The 26,964-nt window shown below is 32.2% G+C and overlaps 2 protein-coding genes, 1 long non-coding RNA gene and 1 pseudogene across 4 annotated transcripts; 2 read left to right on the top strand and 2 right to left on the bottom strand.

The window, feature by feature from the left end:
• Positions 1–37: 37 nt before the first annotated feature.
• LOC104714896 (putative F-box protein At3g44060) lies at positions 38–3,449 on the bottom strand (annotated as a pseudogene). The gene is made up of 4 exons (XR_015567009.1): positions 2,600–3,449; positions 858–965; positions 648–791; positions 38–570 (listed from the first exon to the last, which is right to left on the bottom strand). The product of XR_015567009.1 is annotated as a putative F-box protein At3g44060 (transcript).
• A 1,076-nt stretch (positions 3,450–4,525) lies between these two features.
• On the bottom strand, positions 4,526–5,118 carry LOC147937582 (uncharacterized). The gene is made up of 2 exons (XR_015565553.1): positions 4,893–5,118; positions 4,526–4,721 (listed from the first exon to the last, which is right to left on the bottom strand). It is a non-coding gene; the product is annotated as an uncharacterized LOC147937582 (long non-coding RNA).
• Positions 5,119–11,384: 6,266 nt separating this feature from the next.
• LOC104710144 (F-box protein PP2-B1) lies at positions 11,385–12,791 on the top strand. Its single transcript, XM_010426698.2, has 3 exons — positions 11,385–11,769; positions 11,888–12,006; positions 12,100–12,791. Exons 1-3 carry the CDS (start codon positions 11,449–11,451, stop codon positions 12,662–12,664), a joined length of 1,005 nt encoding a protein of 334 aa, XP_010425000.2. The 5' UTR covers positions 11,385–11,448; the 3' UTR covers positions 12,665–12,791.
• A 3,952-nt stretch (positions 12,792–16,743) lies between these two features.
• On the top strand, positions 16,744–20,251 carry LOC104710143 (phytosulfokine receptor 1). The gene has a single exon (XM_010426697.3). The coding sequence runs from the start codon at positions 17,092–17,094 to the stop codon at positions 20,140–20,142; it is 3,051 nt and encodes a 1,016-aa protein (XP_010424999.2). The 5' UTR covers positions 16,744–17,091; the 3' UTR covers positions 20,143–20,251.
• Positions 20,252–26,964: the final 6,713 nt, after the last annotated feature.

The raw sequence follows: 26,964 nt of genomic DNA, 5'->3' as shown, positions 1-26,964 counted from the left end.
TAAACAAGAGACTTTGAGACTTTGGCAGGAGATCAAACAAGAATCAAGAAGATCAAGCATTGTACCCCTTACGCTTGGAAAATACGTTATTCTTTAACATAAAAGGAACCAAAGTTGATCAATAAGCCATAGGACCAATATAAGCTCAGAAACCCCTAAACTTTAAATGGTAACTAATCTGCTTATTTTTCTTGTTTTTATAATTTACACCATAGTATATTAATTATAAATCACTAGGAAAAAAAAATTACTAATTAAGTATTGAAGATAATAGATAACTAAAATAACTTATATGGATGATGATGATCACATGACTTGTATCTTGAGCTTGGATGAAGCTGCGGGAAGTGTCAACATATCCTCGGTGAGTTGCTTCTTTTTGGTGTCATCCATTGAAGGTGAAACGTGGACTTTCAACACTTCAAGACACTCCATATTCTGTAAGAAATGTCTAACGTGTTTCAGCTCGGTTGCATATCCTTTATACTTGATGATACGCAACATGTTTATTCGGTTATTCCGGGGAATACTAGTAAACCGATGCCGTCTACATGGGAAACAATCCAGACCCTGGAGCATCAAGAGGATAATGTCATGCCATATTAAGATAAATATAAAGTAAGATTTGTTCAGGGTTTGCTTCATACCGAGAGAACCAGAGTTTTAAGGTTTGGAGACTGATGTAGCAGACGTGGCAGAAGCAATTTCCAACCTTCTTCTTTACCGGAAAAGACTAAATCAACGAGGTTGTTGAACACTGGTAATCCATATTTGCAGCATACTGAAATCACCTGAAACACACACACAATAAATGTTATCCTGTTTCTAATCAAAAAGATGATGAGACCAATCTATACAAGGAAACTGTCCTCCACAGCAGAAGAAGTCAAGTGAAGGGTCTTGACATTGCGTATCCCACTGATGAGATCCCTCACATTCGGTTGCTTGTCATCTTTTAAGAAAGAGAGAATTGCAAGTAGACCCACTTTCCTCAAATTCACTTTCATTCACACCCACTTGTTGCTAGTGGTGTACTTTTGTGGGTGTGATTGCTAGTTTGACATAAAACGTGGATATATTTGCTCTTGTCACTAAGTTTGAGACAAAAAAATATATATTTTTAGATTTAAATTAAACACAACAATTCTTTTTGTCTTTTTCCTCTTTTTTTTGTTTTTTTTTTGTTTTCCTCTCTACTTTATCTTTTGGTTTTCTATTTCTTTTTTATTCTTTTCTTTGTTGAAACAGTTTAACTAGTTATTATCAAAAAATTATCTGTTTATTTATATATAATCTATTATAATTAAATTTTCTACAATTTAAGATGTATATTGCTATATTTTTTTTTGAATTACTAGTATATTATATACTATCCATTTTTAGTTGAACATTTGTTCACTAATAAGTGGATGACCAATTATAGTAAAATTGTGTTTAATATAATTGGTTATCTAGTTATTAATGAACAAATATTTAACTTTTTAGTTGAACTTTTTTTTTATTCAAATAAGTTTTGTCTATTACAAAATATAGAAATACTTGAACAATACTATTCAATGAATTTTACTAATGTTTGCATCAAAATAATTTATTTTTTATTTTTTTGATGAACATACAAGCATATCCACCAAACTATGACCACATGGATATATATGATCAAGGTGTTCAAGTTAAAAAGAAATTATTAGGCTATGGACTCGGGGCTGTAACACATTGATCATATATATCCATGTGGTTATGGTTTGGTGGATATGTTTGGATGTTCATAAAAAAGTAAAAACAAAAATGTTTTGGGCTATGGACTCGGGGCTGCAACACTTTGATCATATATATTCATGTGGTCATGGTTTGGTGGATATGTTTGGATGTTCATACAAAAATAAAAATAAAAATGTTTTGGGCTATGGACTCGGGACTGCAACACCTTGATCATATATATCCATGTGGTCATGGTTTGGTGGATATGTTTGGATGTTCATAAAAAAATTAAAACAAAAATTTTTTGATGCAAACAAGAGTAAAATTCATTAAGTGGTTTTGTTGAAGCATTCCTACATTTTGTAATGGACAAAACTTATTTCATCAAAAAAAATTCAACTAAAAATGTGATAATTCAACTTAAAAGTTGAACGTTTTTTCAATAATAAGTGGATGATCAGTTACATTAAACATAACTTACTATAATTGGTCATCCACTTATTAGTGAACAAATGTTCAACTAAAAATGGACATTGTATAATATATTAATTTTAAAAAAATATAGCAATATACATCTTAAAATGTAGAAAAAATATAAATAAAATATCTTGTATAAAAATGAACAGATAATTTTTTGATAATAACTAATTAAAGTGTTACAACAAAGAAAATAATAAAAAGGAGAGATAGAAACCAAAAAATAAAGTAGAGGAAAACAAAAAAAATAATGAATATATATAAGTAAGAAGGAAAAGAGAGAGAGAGAGAGAGAGAGAGTTGAGATGTGTTTGGTTTGGTGAGGGATTAATATGTAATTTTGAAGGGAAAAAGTATAGTAGTAGTAGAAAGTGGGTGTGAGTGTTATTAGAGTTTGAGAAAGTAGGTGTAGATGCAATTTTCTCTTTAAGAAATGAAGGTCCAATGTAGCTTTGGCAAGTGAATTGAAACGACATTGTGGAGATTCATTCCGAAGATAATCAGAGTAGTAGAAGTCGACAACATTAGGGGTATCAAATGAAATTATTCTAGAAACATCATCATCATCATCATAGTAACAATAAAAGCTAATGGAGAGTTTCTTAATGGTTTTGCTGGATATGACGTGTGAAAATTTTGGATTATATTTATACCGGCGATCGTATGGTTAAGTCTTCAAGTGCAGGGCAAGCAGGGAGAAACACATTAGATAATTGATCATCCTTAAACCAGATTGAATCAAGAAGGAGAACCTTTAGTGCTGGGAGAGATGTATCCGGAGGAACGCTTGGGCAGTCTGACAATGTTGCTTCTAATGACAGCTTAACAAGTGTTAAGCTGGTGAAGACTTTGGATGGGATAGAAAGCCTCATCAATATAGGTCTAATGCGTAGATGAAGATCAAAGACACCGTGTTCCAGGATATAACATATCATGCGGTCAACTTCACCTTGTTCAACTTTATAATATGTACAAAGTTTAAGTGAGAACTTGTTTATATTCTTACAGCCTTGCAATTGCAAAGCCATTGTTCTGTCCATAAAATCATGGAATCTCTTTTGCATGTCTTCCCTAGTCTCATATTTATATCGTTTATTATTTCTCGGGTGGCAAAAGATGTAAGCATCGAAGCCAAAATTGTGAGTTAAAGCAAACAGAGCCCTCCACCTCTTGGAGAGAACAGAGGTTCAAACAGCTTGTTTCGTTGGAAGCAAGGATAAGATTTGGACAAGGAGATCATCAGAAAGACAATCCATTGATGCCGGATTCAACTGTTCAGCAACTTCTTCTCCATGTCCCATATCAAGCTTTTGAAAACGTAAGAGCCAAACGGTTTGGATTTTTGACACAGAATATCAAACAAGAAATCAAATAACTCTCTCTTTTATTAGAAAATAAGTTCTTACAAGGTTTCTCCTTAACTCTATTTTCTAATCCTATTAAGCTCTTAGCCTCTTTTGAATCTTCAAGCTATTTTTTTCTCTAAGCTTAAGATTCAATGCTAGAATCTCTCAATCTATTAAGTGCTGATCTTTTTCAAGACCCAGCCTTTCCTATTTATACTAATTGGACTTAACCACACAATAGGCTAATTTCCAAGTCTAATTAAACTAGGAATTGTTAATTTCCTTTTTCTTTATAGTTTAGGAAATTAACAATCTTGGTAAAACTTCCTTTTATCCTTATAATAAGAAAGTCTTTACTCTTCCAGAAACTTCTTCTTGCTTCATGTGACTTCTCTTGACCGTCTTAATAGATTTCCTCTTTGGTTTAATCATGTTGATCCACATTCTTGTACTACTTGTGTTTTAGTACAACACTTATGTCAATAAATGCATCTTCAGCTTTGAGAGTCTTTGTTGTTGATTTGCTTTGCTGCTCAGTAGGCCTTATACTGAGCCCTCGCTTAGGGGTTTTATCATAAATTTTAAAATTATTTTTAATTTACTATATCTATTTTATCATAAATTTTAAAGTTATCTTACTTTTATTATAAATTTAAGAAAATATTTGCAAAGATTGAAACAAAAGTTATCTTAATTTTATTATAACTAGGTTTTGAACCCACTCTACGCGTGAGTTTATTTGATATATTTTGATAAAAATTATATATAATTGATGACGGTAATGAAATATTATCTTACAGAAAACGTTAAATTACTATTAAGGAAAAAATTAAATTTCATATACACAATTTTAAAAATATAAAAATTAGTTGTGTTTTAAAATCAAATCTGATAAAAAAATCATGGATCTAACTCGACGTCCAGGCGAGGCGTCTCAAACTGGTGACCTCACATATCTTAAACTATTTCTTTGGCCACCAGAAAAACGAAACAAATTTATAATCATGAATTTATCTCTTTTTCATATTTAATTGATCGCTATTTTCATGTTTTTTATTTAATGTTTTCTTATTTTCCATATTCTTTCTTGTCATTTTCATTGTCAAATTTTATGGTAATTGTCATCGTTACTTTTACCGTCCAGTTCTTTGTTATACTCTTCTTCTTGTTCTTCCTCGTCAACTTTTTCACATTCTTTCACTGAAAAAACATTTTTTTAGATTACCACACAACTTGTTAACCCATCAAACTCCAAGACCAAAATCATTTTTTCTAATAAAAATTGTGCAATTCATGAAAACCAGCATAGTCAACACATGCACTCAATTATTGATAATTTCATCCATCTACTTCTCAAACCAAAATCCTTACTTGCAAAGAAAGTAATATGAACACATGTATAGTAAAAACAATATTTGTGCTTTTCGTCGATCCTTCTTCTTTAAACTAAAATAACATCAAATCAAGGTCTTGCGACGTCAATCCTTCTTTCTTAGACTTAAAAATAATTTTTTTATTGCAAAAATATCAAATCATCTCTAAATTCATACACAAAAACATGTTTTACAGCTCATAAGAGATATTAAGCACAAACGGAGATAAGTAAGATATTTTTAATATATTAAAAAATTTGATATATAATATCTAGTAATTCTTAAACTTTTAAATTCTTAAAAGAGATTAAATCTTTAAAATATTTCAAAATTTAGATGTAATTTAATTATCTGTAACATTTTTTTAGAGTTAAATATTAATGACACTTTTACTTTTATAAGTTTAAATAGTTATAATATTTTGACATTTTTATGGAGGTATTTATAATATTTCTAAATATTATATAATAAATATTTAAACCTTTAAAAAAATTAATTTGCTAAAATAAATTAAATAACTTTTAAATTTGGAAACCTGATAAATAAGCATAAATCAAGCAAACCTAATAAATTTATAGTTAAAAACATATTTTTTTAACTATTATAATCTGGTTGAAAAAAAAAACATATTTTTTTATTTATAATGGTTCTTAGTCATTGTCTAAAATTTTCTAGCCGATGTGGGACGTTGTACATATTTCTTTTATTTCTATAGATTTTGTTTTATTTTTTCTAAAAACTCGTAATAATATAGATTACTACTATATTTCCAAAAAAATTCTTAGCTAAATATCTAATTATTATTGGTTTTTTTAAATCCTATATGGACACTTTTAGGAGTTTATAGCTTCAACTTTTTATTAGTATAGATATACTATCTTAAAATTTCTATGGAGGTTAAGTAATTGTAGTATTTTAAAACATTCTATAAAGTTTAAATATTTTAATATTTGAACCTTTTAAAAGTTTCAATATTTATAATATTTCAAATTTTTAATTTTTTAAAAAGCTTTTAAATGTTAAGAAATTTTTAAAATTATAATATTTTGAAACCTTTTTAAAGCTAAAACTTTTAGAAGTTTCAATATTTATAATATTTTAAACTTTTAAAAGGTTCGAATATAATATTTAAACCTTTTAAAAAGTTTCAATACTTATAATATTTTAAACTATTAAAATTTTATAATTATAATATTTTAAAAAAAAAATAAAAGCTAAGAGATTTTAAAATTTTCAATATTTATAATATTTAAAAAAATTTTAAAATAAATATTATAATATTTTTTTGAACTTTTTAAAGTTTTAGTTTGATTAAATAAAAAACAGGATCAAACCGAATAAAACTTTTAAACTTGGAAGCTTGATAAATCAAGCTTTCATGCTCATCCGTTGTTGGAAACATATTAATCTTATTTATACTGGTTTGAACCATTTTCTAAAAAAATTCTAGCTAATGTGGGATATTGTACATAGTTTTTTATTTCCATAAATTTAAAATTTTCGTTTTTCTAAAAAATTATGGAAATTTAGAAAATGTTAATGAATGACATGTCAAATCCTGATAGGTTGTTTAAAGTAATTCTTAATATATATAATTCTGCAAATTTTTAAAAATGTTAATTAGTGACATGTTGAATCCATATTGGTTGTTTTAAACCTTAGGTTTAAAAACCTTTTAAATGTTAAGAAATTTTTAAAATTTAAAAATTAGAATATTTTGAAATCATTTTAAAGCTAAAACTTTTAGAAGTTTCAATATTTATAATATTTTAAACTTTTAAAAGGTTCGAATATAATATTTGAACCTTTTAAAAAGTTTCAATATTTATAATTTTTTAAACTATTAAAATTTTAAAATTATAATATTTAAAAACTTTTTAAAAGCTAAGAGCTTTTAAAATTTTCAAAATTTATAATATCTAAAATTTTAAAAATTGAAAATTTTAAAAAAATTAAATATTATAATAATTTTTGAAACTTTTTAAAGTTTTAGTTTGATCAAATAAAAAACCGGATCAAACCAAATAAAACTTTTAAACTTGGACGCATGATAAATCAAGCTTTCCTGCTCATTCATTGCAGGAAGCATATTAATCTTATTTATACTTGTTTGAACCATTGTCTAAAAAAATTTTAGCCAATGTGGGATGTTGTACATAGTTTTTTTATTTCCATAAATTTAAAATTTTCTATAAAATACTGGAAATTTAGAAAATGTTAATGAATGACATGTCAAATCCTGATAGGCTGTTTAAAATAATTCTTAATATATAAACTTCTGCAAATTTCTAAAAATGTTAATTAGTGACATGTTGAATCCCTATTGATTGTTTTAAAGCTTAGGTGGACAGCCTTAAAAGCTTATAGCTCATACTTTTATTTAGTATAATTTTATCATAAATTTTAAAGTTATCTTCTTTTTTAAAGTTAAGATAACTTTTAAAGTTATCTTAATTTATTATAATTTTATCATAATTTTTAAAGTTATCTTAATTTTATCATAAATTAAGTTATCTTAATTTTAAAGTTATCTTAATTTTATTATAAATTTAAGTTATCTTAATTTTTAACCACGTGGCAATAGAGATTTAATTATATAAATTTAAAATTAACTTATTATATTGGAGATCTTTGTGTAAGTGTCTTTATGTAATTAAGGTTCACTTTTGCAGCTTTCGCTGAACTCTATCAAATCCTACTATATTAATTGAGAAATACAAATATGAAACTAAACTTAAAAAGTGTAAAAAATTACATTTAAATGTCATTAGAAAAATTTAATAAAAAATAATTACTTAATTTAATAAATATAATGAATACTTTGACCAAATATAAACAATATATCAAAATTTTCTAATAAAATCTTTTAAATAATTATTAATTTTCAAAAAAAATTGTCTTTTCTAATTATAATTATGGACGAAAATTATTATTTATTTTTAAAAATGTATAACCAATCAGAATTTTTAAAACTAAAAAATTTTATATCCAAGTAGATAATACGATTATTTTTAATAACTAGATTTGGAAGATTTTGTTAAGATTTTAAATTATGGTTCTCTTATCATCTTTCTTTTATTTTATTTACAATTTGTTTTGAATTATCATATCATACTTATCATTAATAAATATGTAAAATTTCTGCATATGTTGTGATTTGAATTTTTAAAATCAAAGATATATTACTCAATCTATGAGAAAAATGTGTATTTTAATTTTTCACATTTGCGGATTGGTAAAACTAAATTTATGTGGCTGATAAATTTATAAATTTTATTTACTCACTATTACAATATTATAATTACTACTTCAAAATATTTCACAAAACAATGATGCAAATAATACAAACAGGCAATATAAAATTGTATTATGCATCAAAAAAATTAAAAACTATAATATTCTAAAACAATTAGTATTCAAAAAAATATATATAGATTTACCGAACAATTACAATATCAAAAATAAATACTATCTCAAACAAAATAATTTTTTTAAAAACTATAACGATAAGTTTATTATTATTATATTATTATTTTTTAAAAAGATATTGATCCGTGCTGTACAGCACGGGATATCTCTTAGTCTTGTTATTACACATAGTAGAAATTGAGTTACGGATAGGATTTTTTCGCCTCAATGATGTCAAAAATAAATAAATAATAATTTTTAAACATAAATTGTAGAAGAGAACTAATCACTGTATATTTATAAGAGCTAATCATTATCTTAAAATAATTATTTTTTTAATAATGATAAAAATTTCATTTTATAAAGTTTGATCCCTCTCATGAGGATCCGAGACATGGTAAAAAAATTATTTGCAAAGATTGAAACAAAAGTTAGTCACACAATTAGATTTCAAAACGTGTCAAAATAATTTTCAAAACAATGATTTGTGTATTTATATAAAAACTATGTAAGAACCCTTCCCATGCACAAGTTAAACTGTATATTTAAAATTAATTTGAATTTTATTCTATTAGTATTATTAATAATCAGTAAAGTAATGTAAATTAATTGAATTTGACTCTGTTTTGGCGACTTTCATAAGCTTAATATTCAAATTTAAATATAATTTTTATGATTATAGGAAATTTATTTTGTTTTTTAAATGTATTGTTTCGCAAAATGGTTTATTTTTAAAACAAATAATCTAATTAGATATCATAGAATTATATACAGTATGTTATAGTTAATTTTAAATGCTATTATAAAATTGTTTTTTTTTTGTCAACCATTGGGCCATAACAGGCCGGCCCATTAGCCTAATCCCTACATTCGTAGGAAGCGGGATTCAATCCCGAATATGATGGTGCCTTGTGCATTAAGAACTTACCTTTGACTACTGCACTAAGGTCACTTCACCTATTATAAAATTGTTTACCTATTATAAAATTGTTTTATATTAATTTCTGTATATTGTGTAGATGTGTAGTAAAAATTTAGAACAATTATTGCTCATATGTTTATGGTAGGAATATTGGTCATGTAATTTAATGACTTTTTTTTGTATTTAAGTAGTCTATTATTTAGAAATGTTTATGTACTTTGTAAATGTTAATCTATATATTTGGTTTGCCTGAGAAAAAAACGTGTAACCGCCCTATTTCAAAGAGACATGTTGTTTGGTCAGAGTAGCAAATTTTGCTAATCGCAGCTGTTTGTGATGGGAAATAAAATATAAGACAATATAAAACCATTGTCAAATAGAACGGCTTGCGCATCAGGGTATCCATTGTGATGCTTTGAGTAAGCGGTGTATCTCTGTGATGGAGACTATAAACCACACGCTTTTTGAGTGTCCTCGGTTGTGGTGTATTTGGGCTTTGCCCCCAGTGTTGCTAGACCCGGGAGGTTTTCCATATGCCTCGATCTATGAGAAATTAGACTTCATATTCTGGCGAGCGTCTTCCCAATCTGGGGTTTCAGATATAGATTCTCGTCTCTCCTGGATTGTGTGGTCAATTTGGAAAGATATGAATAAAAAAGTTTTCCAGAGTATCGAGATAGAGCCAACTGAAATTTTGAATCAAACGGCTAACGATAAATTATTGTGGGAGAAGGCAAAATCTTATTCAGTGAGATATTTGTATTCTCCGCCTTTATTGGAGGACAGGGGTTCTTTTCCCCGTTGTCAGGTTGATGTCTCTTGGAAAGGTACGGATCCTTTTCAGGGTTTGGGCTAGTGGTGTTGCAATGAAGAAGATTAAATGCTTCTTTTGGGAGCACGGAGTCACAGAAAAGGCCTTACTCCCTTACACGCGGAATTACAAGCACTGATCTGGGTTATGGAGTTTTTACTGGCGGCTGGAGTTGTTTGTCAGGCTTTTGAGACGGACTGTGCAGAGCTAGTTGCAATGGTGCAGACGCGGACGATTGGTCCGCTTTTTCGAACCTGCTGGAGGATTTTTCATTGCTCCGAACATCTTACCCTTCCTTCACCTTAGCCAGGATCCCACGAGACTTCAATGTAAGGGCAGATTGCCTTGTTCGGTCTTCAAAATCTTTAATTTTTGAATCTACTTTTGTAAACTTTTATCCTACTGTTTGGACCACCAATTTTAGAGTTCTTTTTTAATCTTATTAATGTTTGGTTGAAAAAAAAAAAAAAAAAACCATTGTCAAATGAGCAAAGACGTTGCCTCAAATAGCTCAGAATACAACATTGAACCAAACAATGAGCATCGCTGTTGTGCAAGGATAACCCGCACAGATTGTAAACCGAACGGTTAGCACAAGCTTAACGGTTAACATATGATTTTTTAATAACGGTTAACACAAGCTTAACGGTTAACACGTTAGATAAGTTAAACTCGTTAAATAATCTTAATGTGGTAACACAAGCTTAACGGTTAACACATGAATTTTTAACGTTTTGGATTTGTAATGTGTGTGAACTTGAGTTTTTGATTATGTATAATATACATTTCATCATTCTCGCATGAATAAACTTGTATAGAGGCTTGTCCTTATTATTTCATCATTCTCAATGCTTTTGTATGCTTTGTTTACTTAGTAAGGAGGAGTAAAAGAGAAGTAATTTTTCTTTTCTTTTGGATTTTTGTTCATGCATCATCATCACATGAACAATTTGTATTTATTTTATTCTTGTCATCTACCATGCTTTTACAAACTTTACTTAGCTAGAAATAGAATGACAGATGAATAAAAATCTTATAAACATGAATCTTGATAAAGATTTTGACTTTGTGGATAATTCTAAACACATATCTCTTCGTCATAAAACTCGTTAAGTAATAAAGAAAGACTTCATAGGTAAGTTAAACACGTTACAAAGTCACTTGCTTTGCCTGATTTCATAAAGACCAAACCTTTTCTCCAAAAAAAAAAAAAACTTTCGAGATTTTCTATTATGAAGACTTCAACACTTACTTATAAGGGTATTATAGGAATCTCACATTAAAATCTTAACCTCTAAGTCTTTCGCGAATCACGAGCCTACCGATATAAATATCCACTTCATTGACACGCTCACAACACATCATCACACCATTTTATAAATATCCCACCTCTCAGATTCCAAAAAATACACTATGGAGCAAATTCACGGCGGAGGAGGAGGGAGTAGTAGTAGCCGGAGCGAAGAGATCGCTGTGACGACACGGTTCGATACATTGCCGGAAGATTGTATCTCGATGGTGATATCACACACTAGTCCACGAGACGCTTGCGTTGTGGCTTCGGTTTCGAAAACTGTTAAATCGGCGGCTCAGTCTGATTTGGTTTGGGAGATGTTTCTTCCGCCGGAGCACTCGTCACTTGTTGTTGTTCCTCGATCGGCGAATCATTTGTCGAAAAAAGAGATCTTTTTATCTCTCGCTGATGATTCTGTTTTGATTGAAGATGGCAAAAAGGTAACGAATTTGAATCCGATTCGGGAATTTGGAATCAGGGTTTCGCTTTGTTTCCTTTGAATTTTATGATTTTGTTGTATAAATGTCTGATTTTGTAATGGGGAAAAATAAAAATCAGAGCTTTTGGTTGGAGAAAGCTAGTGGGAAGAAGTGTTACATGTTATCAGCTATGGATTTGAAGATCATTTGGGGAGACTCTTCTGCTTATTGGCAATGGATTACAGTTCCTGAATCTAAGTAAAAGTTCTCATCTTTTTGTTTTCCACTCTGTTTCTGAAATTGTGCTATTGCAAAGTTTGTTTACTTAAATCTTTTGTTATGTGAATTTAGGTTTGAGAAAGTGGCTGAGTTGCGTAATGTGTGTTGGTTTGAGGTTCGTGGGAAGATAAGTTGCGGATTGTTATCGAAAGGGACTCATTACTCGGTTTACGTAGTGTTCAAGAGGGCGCATAATAGATCATACGGGTTTGATTCCGTACCTGTGGAAGCTGGTGTTGGTTTTGTGGGCAAAGAAGCTACCAAGAGATCAGTGTTTCTTGAATCCGGCGGGGCGGAGGACTCACGCGGCGATTCAGGTTACTCGGGGATTTCGTACGCGATGGTTTCTAGAGCGTTTAGGATGAGGCGGCCGTGGATGCGAGGGACTTGGAGAGAAGTTGAAGAAGAGGAAGAAGAAGAGGAAGAAGAAGGAGTGAGGAAGAGTGATAGGAGGAATGTGGAGGAGCCGAAGGAGAGAGGAGATGGGTGGAGTGAAGTGGAGCTTGGGAAGGTTTACATCAACGATGATGAAGACAGTGATGAGATTGAGATTAGTATGATGGAGACTGAGAATGGACATTGGAAGAGTGGTTTGATTATTCAGGGATTTGAGCTAAGGCCTGAAAGAAGAAACTGATTTGATCTTAAAACTTTGTCTTTTAATGTCTCTTTGAGTTTACTTACTGTATGGAGTTCTTGATTTGAGATTTGTCTTCTCTCTTGTGAATTAACATCTGAATAGCAAGAAGTAAGATGGTTCATAATACTTATGTCTTATGATACAACTCTTTTTTTTACTATATATACAACTCTTTTTTTTAGTCTTATGATAGCTGCAACATGTGGCCACGATTCACACATTCGCCACGATACAGACCTTTGTGCACTGGTTGTTGTTGTAGTTCACAATTTCAATTTTTCTTAAATTTTGCCAAAACACATTATGTAACAGAAGCACGCATTATTTGTTCGATACTTTCGTGGCTGGCCACGATTTGTTGCATATTAAAGTATCATAATTTTGTAAAAACTCATCATCAATCAACAAAAGTCGTATAAATCAGTCACCAGTTTTACTACCAAAATTCATTACAGTTTCTAAAACTCGTAGATTCATTATAATTTTGAAACTTGTAATCTAGCAATCTCTGAACTCACATGTTAATCTAAACTACAACATATAAAGTCCATATTCTTAAACACCATCTTCAAGATCAGGCCTGGAAAAGATTCGGTGAAGCTAACTGATCTCTTGTGAACAAAGTGTTGACAAAAACAAAAACAAAAAGATGAGGAGGCTTTCTGTGATGTGAAGAATATGAAACCCAAGCAAGTAAATGTGGGTTCATAAAAATCTAATCTTAACTTCGAAGGCCTTTAAGAAAGCAACAAAATTATGGGCTTTTGTTTCTCAATCTTGGGTTTTTTGTTATTAGAAGACTGTGAAATTGTGACAAAGCAACAGTGATGTTCAGATAAACTTTCATTTTCTTGAAATGATATTTACATTTTTATCAATAATAATAATAATAATAATAATAAGTTCAGTATATGGTTTTTACCAAGGTTTTCTATGATATTTTAAATACTTTATTATATTTATAATATGATATCAAAATCAGCTATAAATAAATTATAAAACCACTTAAGTCAAATTTCGGAAAGAAAGAAAAGAAAAGAAAAAAACATTATTGCCGGATGGAAGACTAACGATTATATGAAAGCCATTACGAGCCACATGGTATTGAAGATTATTTGTAGATGTTGAATAGTCGATGTCACATGCTTTGACTGTCTCCTTCATTATATAGATATCGACCTTAATATTTTATTATTAACATGGAATCGTATCTTAACTTTCTACGTAAAACAATATTTAATCTCTTTATGAAAAGATCATGCACACACTAGGAAAACTATATAAGTGTTTTCTTATATGGTAAACCAACTTTGAATGTAGGCTAATTAGTTTATTATGCAATATAGTTTTTTTTGTCTATGTTCATTCCACCATTCACCTACATTGCCTTCAATTACTTATATATCAAGTAAAACACCAAAGAAAGTTGTGTAAACAGCCTATGAAATAAGTCATGGCAAAAAGTGCAAGACTTTTTGGTTTTCTTTTGTCAAAATGACAAGCTATATATATTTCTATCTTCATAGAATGCAACAAAATTCAAGCTATTAATTTCTAAATATAAACTAAATCGTAACATACAAATTACTATTAGAGAATCTTTCAAACTTACAAGCGTTACTTTCTTTTCACGATTCTATCAAATTAATTAGTGACAGATTCTAACGACAAAAATTTGGGTTAGCTTTACACGTAAAAGCAGCACAAACGCATCCTTAATTTGTCGCTATTAAAAAAATTATTAATGACAAAATACAATCTTTGAACAATGAAATTAATGTTGTTATTATGCAATATAGTATTTTATGTCTATGTTCATTCCACCATTCATCTACATAGCCCTCAATTACTTATAAATCAAGTAAAACATCAAACAAAGTTGTGTAAACAGCCTATTTTTCTTTAATAAATAAGTCATGGCAAAAAGTGCAAGACTTTTTGGTTTTGTTTTATCAAAATGACAAGCTATATATATATATTTTTTTTTGTAGAATGCAATGAAATTCAAGCTATTAATTTATAAATATAAACTAAATCGTAACGTACAAATAACTATAAGAGAATCTTTCAAACTGACAAGCGTTACTTTCTTTTCTCGATTCTATCGAATTAATAAGTGACAGATTCTAATGACAAAAATTTGTGTTAGCTTTACACGTAAAAGCAGCATAAACGCATCCTTAATTTGTCGCTATTAAAAGAAGAAAAGCTATTAACGACAAAATACAATCTTTGAACAATGAAATTAATGTTGTTAATATGCAATATAGTCTTTAAGTCTATGTTCATTCCACCATTCATCTACATTACCCTCAATTACTTATAAATCAAGTAAAACATCAAAGAAAGTTGTGTAAACAACCTATTTGTTTTTAAGCAGTAAATCATGGCAGAAATTGTGAGTCTTTTTGGTTTTGTTTTGTCAAAATGACAATTTATTTTCCTTTTCTTTTCCTCTTCAAACAATCCAACGAATTCAAGCTATTAATTTCTACATATAAAATAAATTGTAATGTATATATAACTAAAAGAGAATCCATTTTTCAAGCTGAGAGACGTAAGTTTCTTTTCTCCATTCTATTTAATTAATTAGTGACAGATTCTAATGACAAAAAATTGAGTTAACGTTACACATAAAAGTAGTAGTAACGCTTCCTAAATTTGTCGCTACTAAAAGAAAAAGTCTATTAAAGACAAAATATCATCTTTGAACAAAAAAAATTGATGCTTTTAATGATCATTTCTTGAAATGTATGAAACTGATGTTGTTACTGACTATTTTTTGAAAATATATGAAATTATGAATAAAAATATTTGAACGATGAAATTGATGTTGTTATTAACCATTTTCTAAAAAATACAATATCCAAAAATTATGTATAAAATTATTATATTTTCTTTGCAGAATGGCGTTTGATTTTTAATCGTTTACAATTCACACACAATATAATTAAATTGAATATAAACTATTGCATAGTGATATACTACTAAAAATATCACAAAACTATTGCAAACTCGGTCATACTAAATTGATATCACTCATATATGACCAGGGTAAAATCTTTATTGGAAATATAACGTATTGACTCGGACATGAAATGGTGCATGTATATTACATAATCAGTGTGCTAGAGTAAGAAGTAAGAGCTCGATAAAAATTCTTTAACCAAGAAACAACAATTAGGTCGATAACTTTCCTCTTTGGAGTATATCATGTGATATGCAAAATCTATAGATTTTTTTTGCCGAAGCTTTAATCGGTAACTAAAGAATATCTTGTAGGTCTATTTTCTCATTCATTATCAACTTGCACAAAGAAAGAAACTATATAATTAATGGAACCCCAAAAAAAAAAATTGTAGTTGAGAAGAGAGATGCAAAGGTGTCAACGTCCGTGCTTTGACTTCTCTCTTCCTCTTGTCCTCATCTTTAAATCCTTAAGCTGACCTAACCGGTCACTCCCTTCGTCTCCGGTCATCTTTCTTTAATTAAACCCATTAAGAAAAATTTTAATACTGTATATAAATTTAACAAGTTGCTAAATAAAAAGCAATAAACTTAAAAACACATTTACTTATAAAATTTTCTAATATTCTGTTATTTTGTTGCAAAAGAAAAAATTGACTATTATATAAATTTTTGTTTTTGCATTATTTTTCAACGTTCGATCGTTTTCATTATTCATTAATCGTTCCAAATTTTCCTCTGTCTATTCGTTGAAGACCAAGGCTAGACAAACTTATTATTCAAAGTATGATTAAGCAAAAAAACAAAAAAAAAAAAAACAAAAATAGAGAAAGACTTTCCTAAGTCAAAATTATTGATTTGGACTTGATATAATTATTTCTAAACGCACTCAATTATAATTGAGAAAACACGGAATTTTTTTCTTTCTATAACGGATCTTTAACAAATTTTCCATAACGGGCAAATATAATCACAAGTATGAAAACTTAAACAATGCTTAGATTAATATTCATTGACCGTCATTAAGAAAACGAATAATTTATGTAATCACAGCTTCTTCTTCTTCTTCCTTTAATTTTTAAAGACTTCTTTTATTTTTTACTGTTTTCGATTAACAGAGAAAAAAGACCAAACACAACTCTTCTACTTTATCTCTCTCTCTCTAGAACTTTGCCTGCATTTAAACACCCACTACTTGCTGTAGCGTGTTGAAGTCAAAAGTCGCCATTTTTCTCTCTCCTCTCTCTCTCTCTCTTTCTTGCTTCATCTTCATTGATGATCATCTAAAATGGAAAGAACCCATCTCGTATCCTCTACTCAGATTTCTCAAGGGTTTTTATAGAAATCTTGATTCTTTACTGCTTCATCATCTTCTTCTTCTTCTCAAACTTCTTTCCTTTTTTAACTTTTCTTTTAAAAATATCATTTCTTCTTCTTCTTCTTCCTCTGTTCTTGAAATGCGTGTTCATCGTTTGTGTGTGATCGTCATCTTCCTCACAGAGCTACTATGCTTCTTCTTCTGTTCCTCCTCGGAATCTCAGACCACCACCTTCACGTGCCATGAACGTGACCTCGATGCCTTGCGTGGCTTCATAGCCAATCTCGAACCAAAACCAGATGGTTGGATCAATCCTTCTTCTTCTACTGATTGCTGTAACTGGACCGGAGTCACCTGCAATTCAACCGCTACAAACATCACAAGGGTTACTAAACTTGAGCTCGGCAACAAAAAGCTTTCCGGGAAGCTGTCTGAATCTCTCGGGAAGCTTGATGAGATTAGGGTTCTTAATCTCTCTCTCAACTTCATCAACGACTCGATCCCTGTTTCGTTATTCAACTTGGCGAATCTACAGACTCTTGATTTGAGCTCTAACGATCTCTCCGGCGAAATCCCAACAAGTATAAACCTCCCGGCGCTGCAAAGTTTTAATCTTTCTTCCAACGGGTTCAACGGCTTGCTTCCTTCTCATATCTGCCACAACTCAACTCAAATCAAGGTTGTGAAACTCGCCGTGAACTACTTCGCCGGAGATTTCACTCCCGGGTTTGGGAAATGCCTTCTCCTTGAGCATCTCTGTCTTGGTATGAACAATCTCACCGGTTCTATCCCTGAGGATCTGTTCCGTCTCCAGAGTTTGAATCTTTTAGGGATTCAAGAGAATCGTCTCTCTGGACCGTTGAGTCCTAGTATTGGTAACCTCACTGGTCTCGTTCGTCTTGATGTTTCTTTGAATTTGTTTTCCGGTGAGATCCCTGATGTCTTCTATCGAATGCCTCAGTTAAAGTTTTTCTTAGGTCAGACCAATAAGTTCACCGGAGGAATCCCTAAATCGTTGGCGAATTCACCGAGTTTGAATCTGCTTAACCTGAGGAACAACACGTTAACTGGTCCGTTGCTGTTGAATTGTACAGCGTTGAGTTCTTTGAACTCTCTTGATTTGGGTACTAATAGATTCAATGGTTCGTTACCTGAGAATCTTCCTGGTTGCAAGCGGTTAAAGAACGTGAACCTCGCTCGTAACGGTTTCCATGGACAAGTACCAGAGAGTTTCAAGAACTTCCAGAGCTTAGATTACTTCTCGTTATCGAACTCGAGTTTGGTTAACATCTCTTCAGCGCTTGAGATACTTCAGCATTGCAAGAACTTGACGACTCTTGTTCTTACTTTGAACTTTTATGGAGAAGCTTTGCCTGACGCAACGAGTCTTCTTCATTTCGAGAAGCTTAAGGTGTTAGTTGTAGCAAACTGCAGGCTTACCGGTTCAATGCCGAGCTGGTTAAGCTCGAGTAATGATCTTCAGTTGTTGGATCTTTCTTGGAACCGTTTAACTGGAGCTATCCCTAGCTGGATTGGTGATTTCAAAGATCTGTTCTACTTGGATTTATCTAACAACTCGTTTACAGGAGAGATCCCAAGGAGCTTAACTAAGTTACCGAGTCTCACTAGCCGAAACATCTCGTTCAATGAACCATCTCCAGATTTCCCGTTTTTCATGAAACGGAACGAGAGCGCGAGGGCGTTGCAGTACAATCAGATATTCGGGTTCCCGCCAACGATTGAGTTAGCTCATAACAATCTCTCTGGACCTATTTGGGAGGAGTTTGGTAATCTGAAGAAGCTGCATGTGTTTGATCTCAAGTGGAATGAGTTATCAGGATCTATTCCTAGCTCTCTTTCGGGTATGACTAGCTTGGAAGCTCTTGATCTCTCTAACAACCATCTTACAGGATCAATCCCTGCTTCTCTTCAAAGACTCTCGTTTCTGTCCAAGTTTAGTGTTGCTTATAACAATCTCTCGGGAGTAATCCCTTCTGGTGGTCAGTTTCAGACGTTTCCAAACTCGAGCTTCGAGAGTAATGATCTATGCGGGGAACATAGGCTCCCCTGTTCTGGAGATCGTAGCTCTGAGAGACCATTGACCAAACGGTCAGGGAGAAGCAAAGGAGCTGATATTGGGATGGCGGTTGGGATCGCGCTTGGTTCTGTTTTTCTTCTTACTCTTCTCTTGTTGATTGTGTTGCGTTCTCGTAGACGGTCAGGGGAAGTTGATCCGGAGATAGAAGAATCAGAGAGCATGACTCGGAAAGAACACGGAGAGATGGGATCTAAGCTTGTGGTTTTGTTTCAGAACAATGATAAAGAGCTCTCCTATGATGATCTTTTGGACTCAACGAACAGTTTTGATCAAGCTAACATCATCGGCTGTGGAGGGTTCGGTATGGTTTACAAAGCGACTTTACCAGACGGGAAGAAAGTTGCGATCAAGAAGTTATCTGGAGACTGCGGTCAAATCGAGAGAGAGTTCGAAGCAGAAGTTGAAACACTCTCGAGAGCACAACATCCAAACCTTGTTCTACTTAAAGGGTTCTGTTTCTACAACAACGACAGGCTTCTAATCTATTCGTATATGGAAAACGGAAGCTTGGACTATTGGCTACACGAGCGTAACGAAGGTCCAGCTTTATTGAATTGGAGAACTCGGCTTAAGATCGCTCAAGGCGCTGCGAAAGGGTTACTTTACTTGCATGAAGCTTGTGATCCTCATATCTTACACCGTGATATTAAGTCTAGCAACATTCTTCTCGATGAGAACTTTGACTCTCATTTAGCGGATTTTGGACTCGCCAGGCTGATGAGTCCTTACGAGACGCATGTAAGTACGGATTTGGTTGGGACTCTAGGTTATATACCTCCGGAATACGGGCAAGCCTCGGTTGCTACTTACAAAGGTGATATCTACAGTTTTGGGGTTGTGCTTCTCGAGCTTTTGACTGATAAAAGACCGGTGGACATGTGTAAGCCTAAGGGATGTAGGGATCTGATCTCTTGGGTTGTTAAGATGAAGCATGAGAATCGAGCAAGTGAGGTTTTTGATCCGTTAGTTTATAGTAGAGAGAAAGATAAAGAGATGTGTCGGGTTCTTGAGATCGCTTGTTTATGTTTATGTGAAAACCCGAAGCAGAGACCAACGACTCAACAGTTAGTCTCTTGGCTTGATGATGTCTAGAAGAATGTAAAAAAAAAAAACAATATCTTGTAGGGAATGGTTTTCATACTTTTGGGATACAATGTAATTAAATAGTTTCCAGAGAATAAATTTGTTTCTTCGTTTTTTTTTTCTTTTTCCAATTTACTCTCAATTTATGATTCAGATTCAGACATTGAATATACGAGACTTGTCTCAATCTTTTGTAGTTTTTTTTTTCAGAAATAATGAGTTCTTGAGGAAACTTGCCTCGAGCATTTTCAATTAGCACAACACAAATTAAAATTTTTTGTTTTATATTTATTCTATGATTTGCTTTGTGGATTCTCTGTTGATTATGTTACACCTTTTAGAGATTTTTGGTTGCTTTTTTTTTATAAAGAAATATTAATTAAACTTGTTAGCTAAAATTCCTTTTGGCCTTCAACATAAGAATTCCTTTTGGCCAACTATAGTCAATTTTTGTTAAGACTCCATTTTCATTAACATAATTGTAGGTGTGAAAATATTGTTCAACTCAATGGACCAAAAAATATTCAAAGACTTTGACTTTGTAAGGTCAAAATATAACATATATGATTTACGAAGTTTAAACACATTCCAATTTTCTTCCATTTTCTTTCTATCGATTTCTCAATCCCCCAAAGACTTAAGAATTGAGATATATTCTACTCTTCCTATTCTTTTTTTTTTTTTTATAATTCTTTTGAAGATTGAGTACAGATTTGGTAGTCAAGATGTTTACTTATGCTTTTATTCAGCATTACATGAAAACAGCCGATGATATGACAAATAAAGTACACGAAATAGGAAAAACAGAGCACTAAAACTCATAATGCAGGTACGATATATAGCTATTATCACTGTCTATTTTCAAAATGCATTTATAGTTAAAAGCACTCAAAAGATGATTCATTCAACTGTCTTCCTTTCACTTTTTTGTTTGTTTTTTTTTTTTTTTTGAACAGACAAATGATTCCATTCAATCAAATAGAGCCATTACAAGGAGAGGGATAAAGAATCCCCAAGTTTAAGACATTACAAGCATAGACTTTCCCCAAAGTCATAAACATAACTAAAGAAATATAGAACATCAGGCAAGGGTCCATGAAAACTATGAAACAAATGCAATTAAGCAGTTGGAGACATGTGGGATCATGGTTGCAAGATTGGACATCATCGATGAGATCGAGAGATGACAGGTAGGTCACGGTCAAAAGACACTGTGCCGTTTGAAGGAGAAACAGAGCCAAGGAACTCACCGGGGTGAGGAACAATATCAGGGTCGAAATAGTGGCAATGATTCGAGGGCTAAGGGCCCGGGTGATGGTTGATAAGCTGATGGTGGTTTGAACTGCAGCTAGCATCAGGATTCGACAAGAATAAGTGCAAAGCCATACCATACCAGGTGGTCCCTCTCTGCCATGGAAATGGTGATCAAGAATACCACACAAGGTTAGTAAAAGGTGAGACACTGACGAGTAATACATAGACCTGAGCTTCGGACAAGAGGATGGTTGCAGGGTATTGGGTTTTGAGACATTCACCGAAGAAGCTAAGAACAGGTGCAGAGGATAAGTGGGAAGCCAAGACAAAACCGGTGGATCCTCTCTGCCATGATAATGGTGATCAAGAATTCCACACAAGCTTTGTAGTTGGCAAAACACTGACAAGAGAAAAACAGACCTGAGCTTCAGAACCAGGAGAGGTTTCTGGGGTTGAAAGACACCTTGGTAGGTCTGAGATCCAATCAATAAAAACACAAGTGGAGCAATAACCATGGTTCCAACATAACCTTTGTACAACCAAGACAACCTAGCTACAAGGGTTCTCTGATGCAGTCTTCGGACACCGAGAATAGCCAAGTAAACTAAGATCAGTCGAAAGTATAACAGGAGGTTAGACAGAGGGAACCTGGGCTTTTGGAGGTTGGGCAAGATCGTTTGTAAGGCTGAGAAGTCGACATAGTTCATCCACCAAAAAGATGTTGTGGATGAGTGAATACATTCATGTGCGCAGCGACTGACCAAGGAGAGTGGGAGAGGCTTCCTCGTCTCCGGTAAAAGCCGATACAGATCTACCAAGCTCATGGGTTGACTTGTGATTAAGGCGGTGGTCCTGTAACGGAGAAAAATCATGTCTCTGGAGATTTCTTCGCCATATGTCGTCTCCGTCTCTGCCTGCCAAGGCTCGGGTGACATTGGGGTAGATAGTGCTACAGAGGTGATTGCCATTCTGGATCTAGAAATAAGAGGATAAAGGAACTTGGTTACCGCCGGCAGTGAGGCTGAGTCGTGGTTGCAGCAAGGAGAGTTTAACAGTCTCCTCCGCCTTCTGAAGTTGTTGTTGTGTAAGCCTTTGCCTGGATCTGAGTGATTATTAGGGGATTGAGTAGATTGCAAAAGGAGACTCAAAAGGGGAAAAAAGAATTGGAGAGAAGAACTACAAGGAGAACTACAGAAACAAAGGGAACAAGAGACGGGATCTGGGGTCGAGGTGCCCCGACGCCGGCGAGTAGGAACCCCACCGGCGTCGGAGGAAATTGGAGATAGCGGCGCCGCGATACTCAGGTTTTGGGCGAGAAACTAGGGTTTTTTCTTACAATAATTGGAAGTCCATTCATTTTTTTGTTTGTTTATTTGTCTAAATTTATACGTAATACTTAGATACTTTTTCATATGCAAGATATTTTAATGTCTCTATTGGACTTTTAATCCATGAAGGGAGAAATCTCCAATCTTTAAAACTGAATAATTGATTTATACATATCACAATCTCATTTGGAAAAAATATGGTGGGAGTGAGTTCCCACTTTCCACCATACAAAACTATACAACTATATTAATTGCTAACTAATAAAGAATCAAGAAATATGAAACAAATTCATTCATGATTCAAGTAAAATACTAGCGTAATTTGTATGAGTCTCAACTACGTTCATAACGAATACGCACATGAATCCATTTCAGAAAACAAAATATTCTATGATATATAAAACAAGAGATATTCATTGCATACTTTAACTAAATAACCTCTGATCCAATAGAGTTCCAAGTTCCATCGATTTTGTAAGACTAAGAGACCAACAGATTGATAGTACTAGTGCAATAACAGAGATATTACAATCATTACATTGTAAAAAAATCAAGCCAATAAGTACAAGTGGTAAAATCTAACATAGTAATCAGTGTATAATCCAAAATTTAAGAATGTCACTTCACATGTTAGAACATAACCCAAAACAAATACATTCGAGATTCAATAATATTATTACCAGAAAGTGCAGTACTACCACATACATTTAAAAATATGTGTCTACAGGAGACCTCAAGATGCATCTATTTCACAAAATGAAAATATTTCTTACACATTCAATCACCAAAACAGAGATACTAAGTATTTTATTAAGCACACGATGTAATGTTCCAATACTTAAAACACACAATGTATATATACACTCAAACCTTTTCTCAAAGTGTGGTACAAAATTCTAGGATCACATGTTTAAAACAATCACCAAAGGTTTAGAGCATAACACAAAACAAATACTTTCATAATTTAAGGAACTACAATCATAATCTATAGAAGCACATATATATCACAACAAATATCTACAAGAGACTCTAAGATGCATTCATTATATAGAATAAAATAGATATTTAAGATGCAGAACATTATAAAGAAAAGAGAGTAAGAGACCTTATAATACACAAGCATTGAAACATAGAGAATGAAACAATAAAAACAAACTATGTGCTCATCTAGAAACACAAACTTTTTTTATGGTCTTAAAACAATCACCAAAGGTTTAGAGCATAAGACAAAACAAATACTTTCATAATTTAAGGAACTACAATCATAATCTATAGAAGCACATATATATCACAACAAATATCTACAAGAGACTCTATACAAAATAGATATTTAAGATGCAGAAAATTATAAAGAAAAGAGAGTTAGAGACCTTATAATACACAAGCATTGAAACATAGAGAACAAAACAATAAAAACACACTATGTGCTAATCTAGAAACGCAAACTTTTTTTATGATCTTGAAACTGGAAATACCTAGTCTCTAATTGGATTTGTCCCTGGCCGCATCATCTTTAAGGGTTGATACAGCAAAAGCACCATAAACTACCAACCATCATTGAGTTCAGTAGGGATATGAGGCAATCATCATTGAGTTCAGCAAGTTAGCTTAATGAATCAATTTTTGTAACTGAAACAGAATCTAGAGAACAATATGCGTACCTCGGACTTAAAGAGTTCTCAAATATCCAAACTTCAACTTATATGGGGAAGATTCAGCTACCCAGTGTAGAACCCCTAGAGATAAGAAGTAAAAGTTAGGGAGAGCCACAGAATTGTAGAAATTATAAAGATGGTCAAAGAAGAGCACCTTTGGCTTTGACTTTTTCTTAGGGTCATATTCTGCATGAATCTCACAAGCTGTTTCATTGTCCTCAGCGAAGACAACATTGATTTACGTAATTGAGAAAGCGTATCTGCAAAATGTACGAAGCAAATTTGATCACAGATGAATCATATTCAAAGAAAAAGTGATCCCATAATAATCTTTTGGCATGTGGATATCCATGGAATGACATAACTAGTATTATGAAGCACGCCAAGTTTCAAATTCAAGAGTACAGAGCTACAATAATGAATTATGAAAATAAAAGAAAGGTCAAAACCACAAAGATTGTTATAAGAACAGGTGCTTAAATAGTGGGTCAAAAAATGCAGCTGTTGAAGTTATACTATTTTATGCTGCAAATAGCAAAAAGATCTAGAAAGTGACATACCGGATGCATTATATTATCAAGTGAATCAACAGTACAGTGGGCATAATCATAGATACACCATTTGTCACCAGCCTTAGGATGAAGGGTGAACTACAAAGCATATATATATATATATAGTATATACAAGTCAGACAGCAAAAGACGACAGGAGAGAGCCTATTTTTTTATTTGAAACCAGAGATGATTTTAGTATCACTTGCCTCGGTTCGATAGCCAATAAGGTCATACATATTTTTCCCTCTGCATATCTTGTTTCGTTCTTAGTGTTGCCTTCCCCTCCTCAATCAAGTTTTAGAGAATCTTCAATGAGCATGTCTCTCCAGGGCTGTTCATTTTCTTCTCTCTGTACTCTTCTATCTCCTCGGCATCTAAAACAATTATTTACAAGTTTCATGTGTGGAGTAAGTTGCACTAATAGAGCTAAAAAATGGCAATTAATTGGAAAAAGGAACAGGAATCCATCTATCATAAAGTTTAAATTGATTTAATTAACTTGATGATCAACATAAGCATGACCTCTCCGAATCAATTCCACTGCCAAATCATACAGTTCTTGAAAATAATCACTAGTTTATGTAATCTACAAAAATGATAAAATTCAGATGAATTCAAAAACACACTCAATACAGTTACCAATCTCTTCGATGTAATAACTCTTCCTTCTCTGCCTCAGAAGAAGTAAAATCAACATCAACATTTTTCTTATCAATGATACAATAAGTTTCTAGAATTTGACGGATAGATCAAGGATAGTTATGTTATGCTAGTAAGAAAACTAAGATTATAAACATTTTTAATCATATATGGTTCTTAGATCTGCAATTCAAATTAATTTACTTTTAGTTTGTAAACTTTCGCATGTAATAACATCAATTTATCACAGAAAAGTGAGAAAACATATACCTCGTCATAAGTTCTGCTACAATTATAAGTCTCCTTGGCATCAACGAGAATATCAACATCTATCGAAGTAGTTACCTGGAGCAAATCAAAATTAGTCAATACTGTGGCAGGTCTATATTGCTCGAGAACAGGCTTACAAGTTTAGACTCCGCTGAATAAAAGTCCCTAATGAATTACATAAAACAAATGAATTTGACACCAAAAAAAAAAAAAAAAAGCAAATTGAGAACAGCCTAACATACCTCATCAACATAAGGCCATATCTTTGTCAAGTGATGTTTCAGCCAAGTCAACTGAAGTAAATAAAAGCCAAAGTAACAAGAATCAGTCCAAAGGATGACCAAATTCTACAAATTTTGTGTCTACCAAATATACAAAAAGAGAAATATATGTAAGCAGATGCAATCATGCAAACACATCAATGTAAACGCAAGAAAATGAAGCTGATAACTTAACTTCTGACGCTCAGAGAAGGATGGAGACAAAAGCTTCATGGAATCCTCCACATTTATCCTCGCAAAAGCAACCACAATATTCACCTGAAAAGAAGAATAAATATCCCAATAAAGAAAGAGCTGGCAAATCGACGAGACTAACAACATCCTTTAAAGCACTTGAGCATTTATGTGTATTTACTTGTTATATTCATAATTATATCATCTAATTACAAACAAGTTTGAAAAGCACACAAAAACAAAAACAAAAAGGTTTGAAAAGCATATACCTGTCAAAGAAGTTTGCTACACTTGAAATATACTCAAAATCTTCACAATATGAACATCTTCAGAAACACAGACCTGCAAAAATCAGAATTTGTTAGTCTTGATTTTACGTGATAGTTAAAATTATCTTGTTCGTGATTTTTATCAACTCTATTGTATTGTCTTAATACTTGGCTAGACTTCATTCAGCCATTGGTCTATTAGCTTTTTTCCAACTTGCAACATGCATGCACTACCAAACCCATAGTTGGTCTATTAGCTCTATTGTCTTGTCTTAATACTGTGAGAACTCTTTGGTTCTTTTCTGCCTTTTGGCATATATAACCCGTGGGATCATCCAACAAATCGAAATCTCTTTTCCCTCGCAGCATCCATGCACTACCAAACCCATAGTTGGTCTATTAGCTCT

The sequence above is a fragment of the Camelina sativa genome, chromosome 9, assembly GCF_030686135.1.
Source record: "Camelina sativa cultivar CO46 ecotype springtype chromosome 9, ASM3068613v1".
Lineage (NCBI taxonomy): Eukaryota > Viridiplantae > Streptophyta > Magnoliopsida > Brassicales > Brassicaceae > Camelina > Camelina sativa.
The sequence above is the reverse complement of the archived record's forward strand: the minus strand, read 5'-3'. Positions and strand labels throughout refer to the sequence as shown.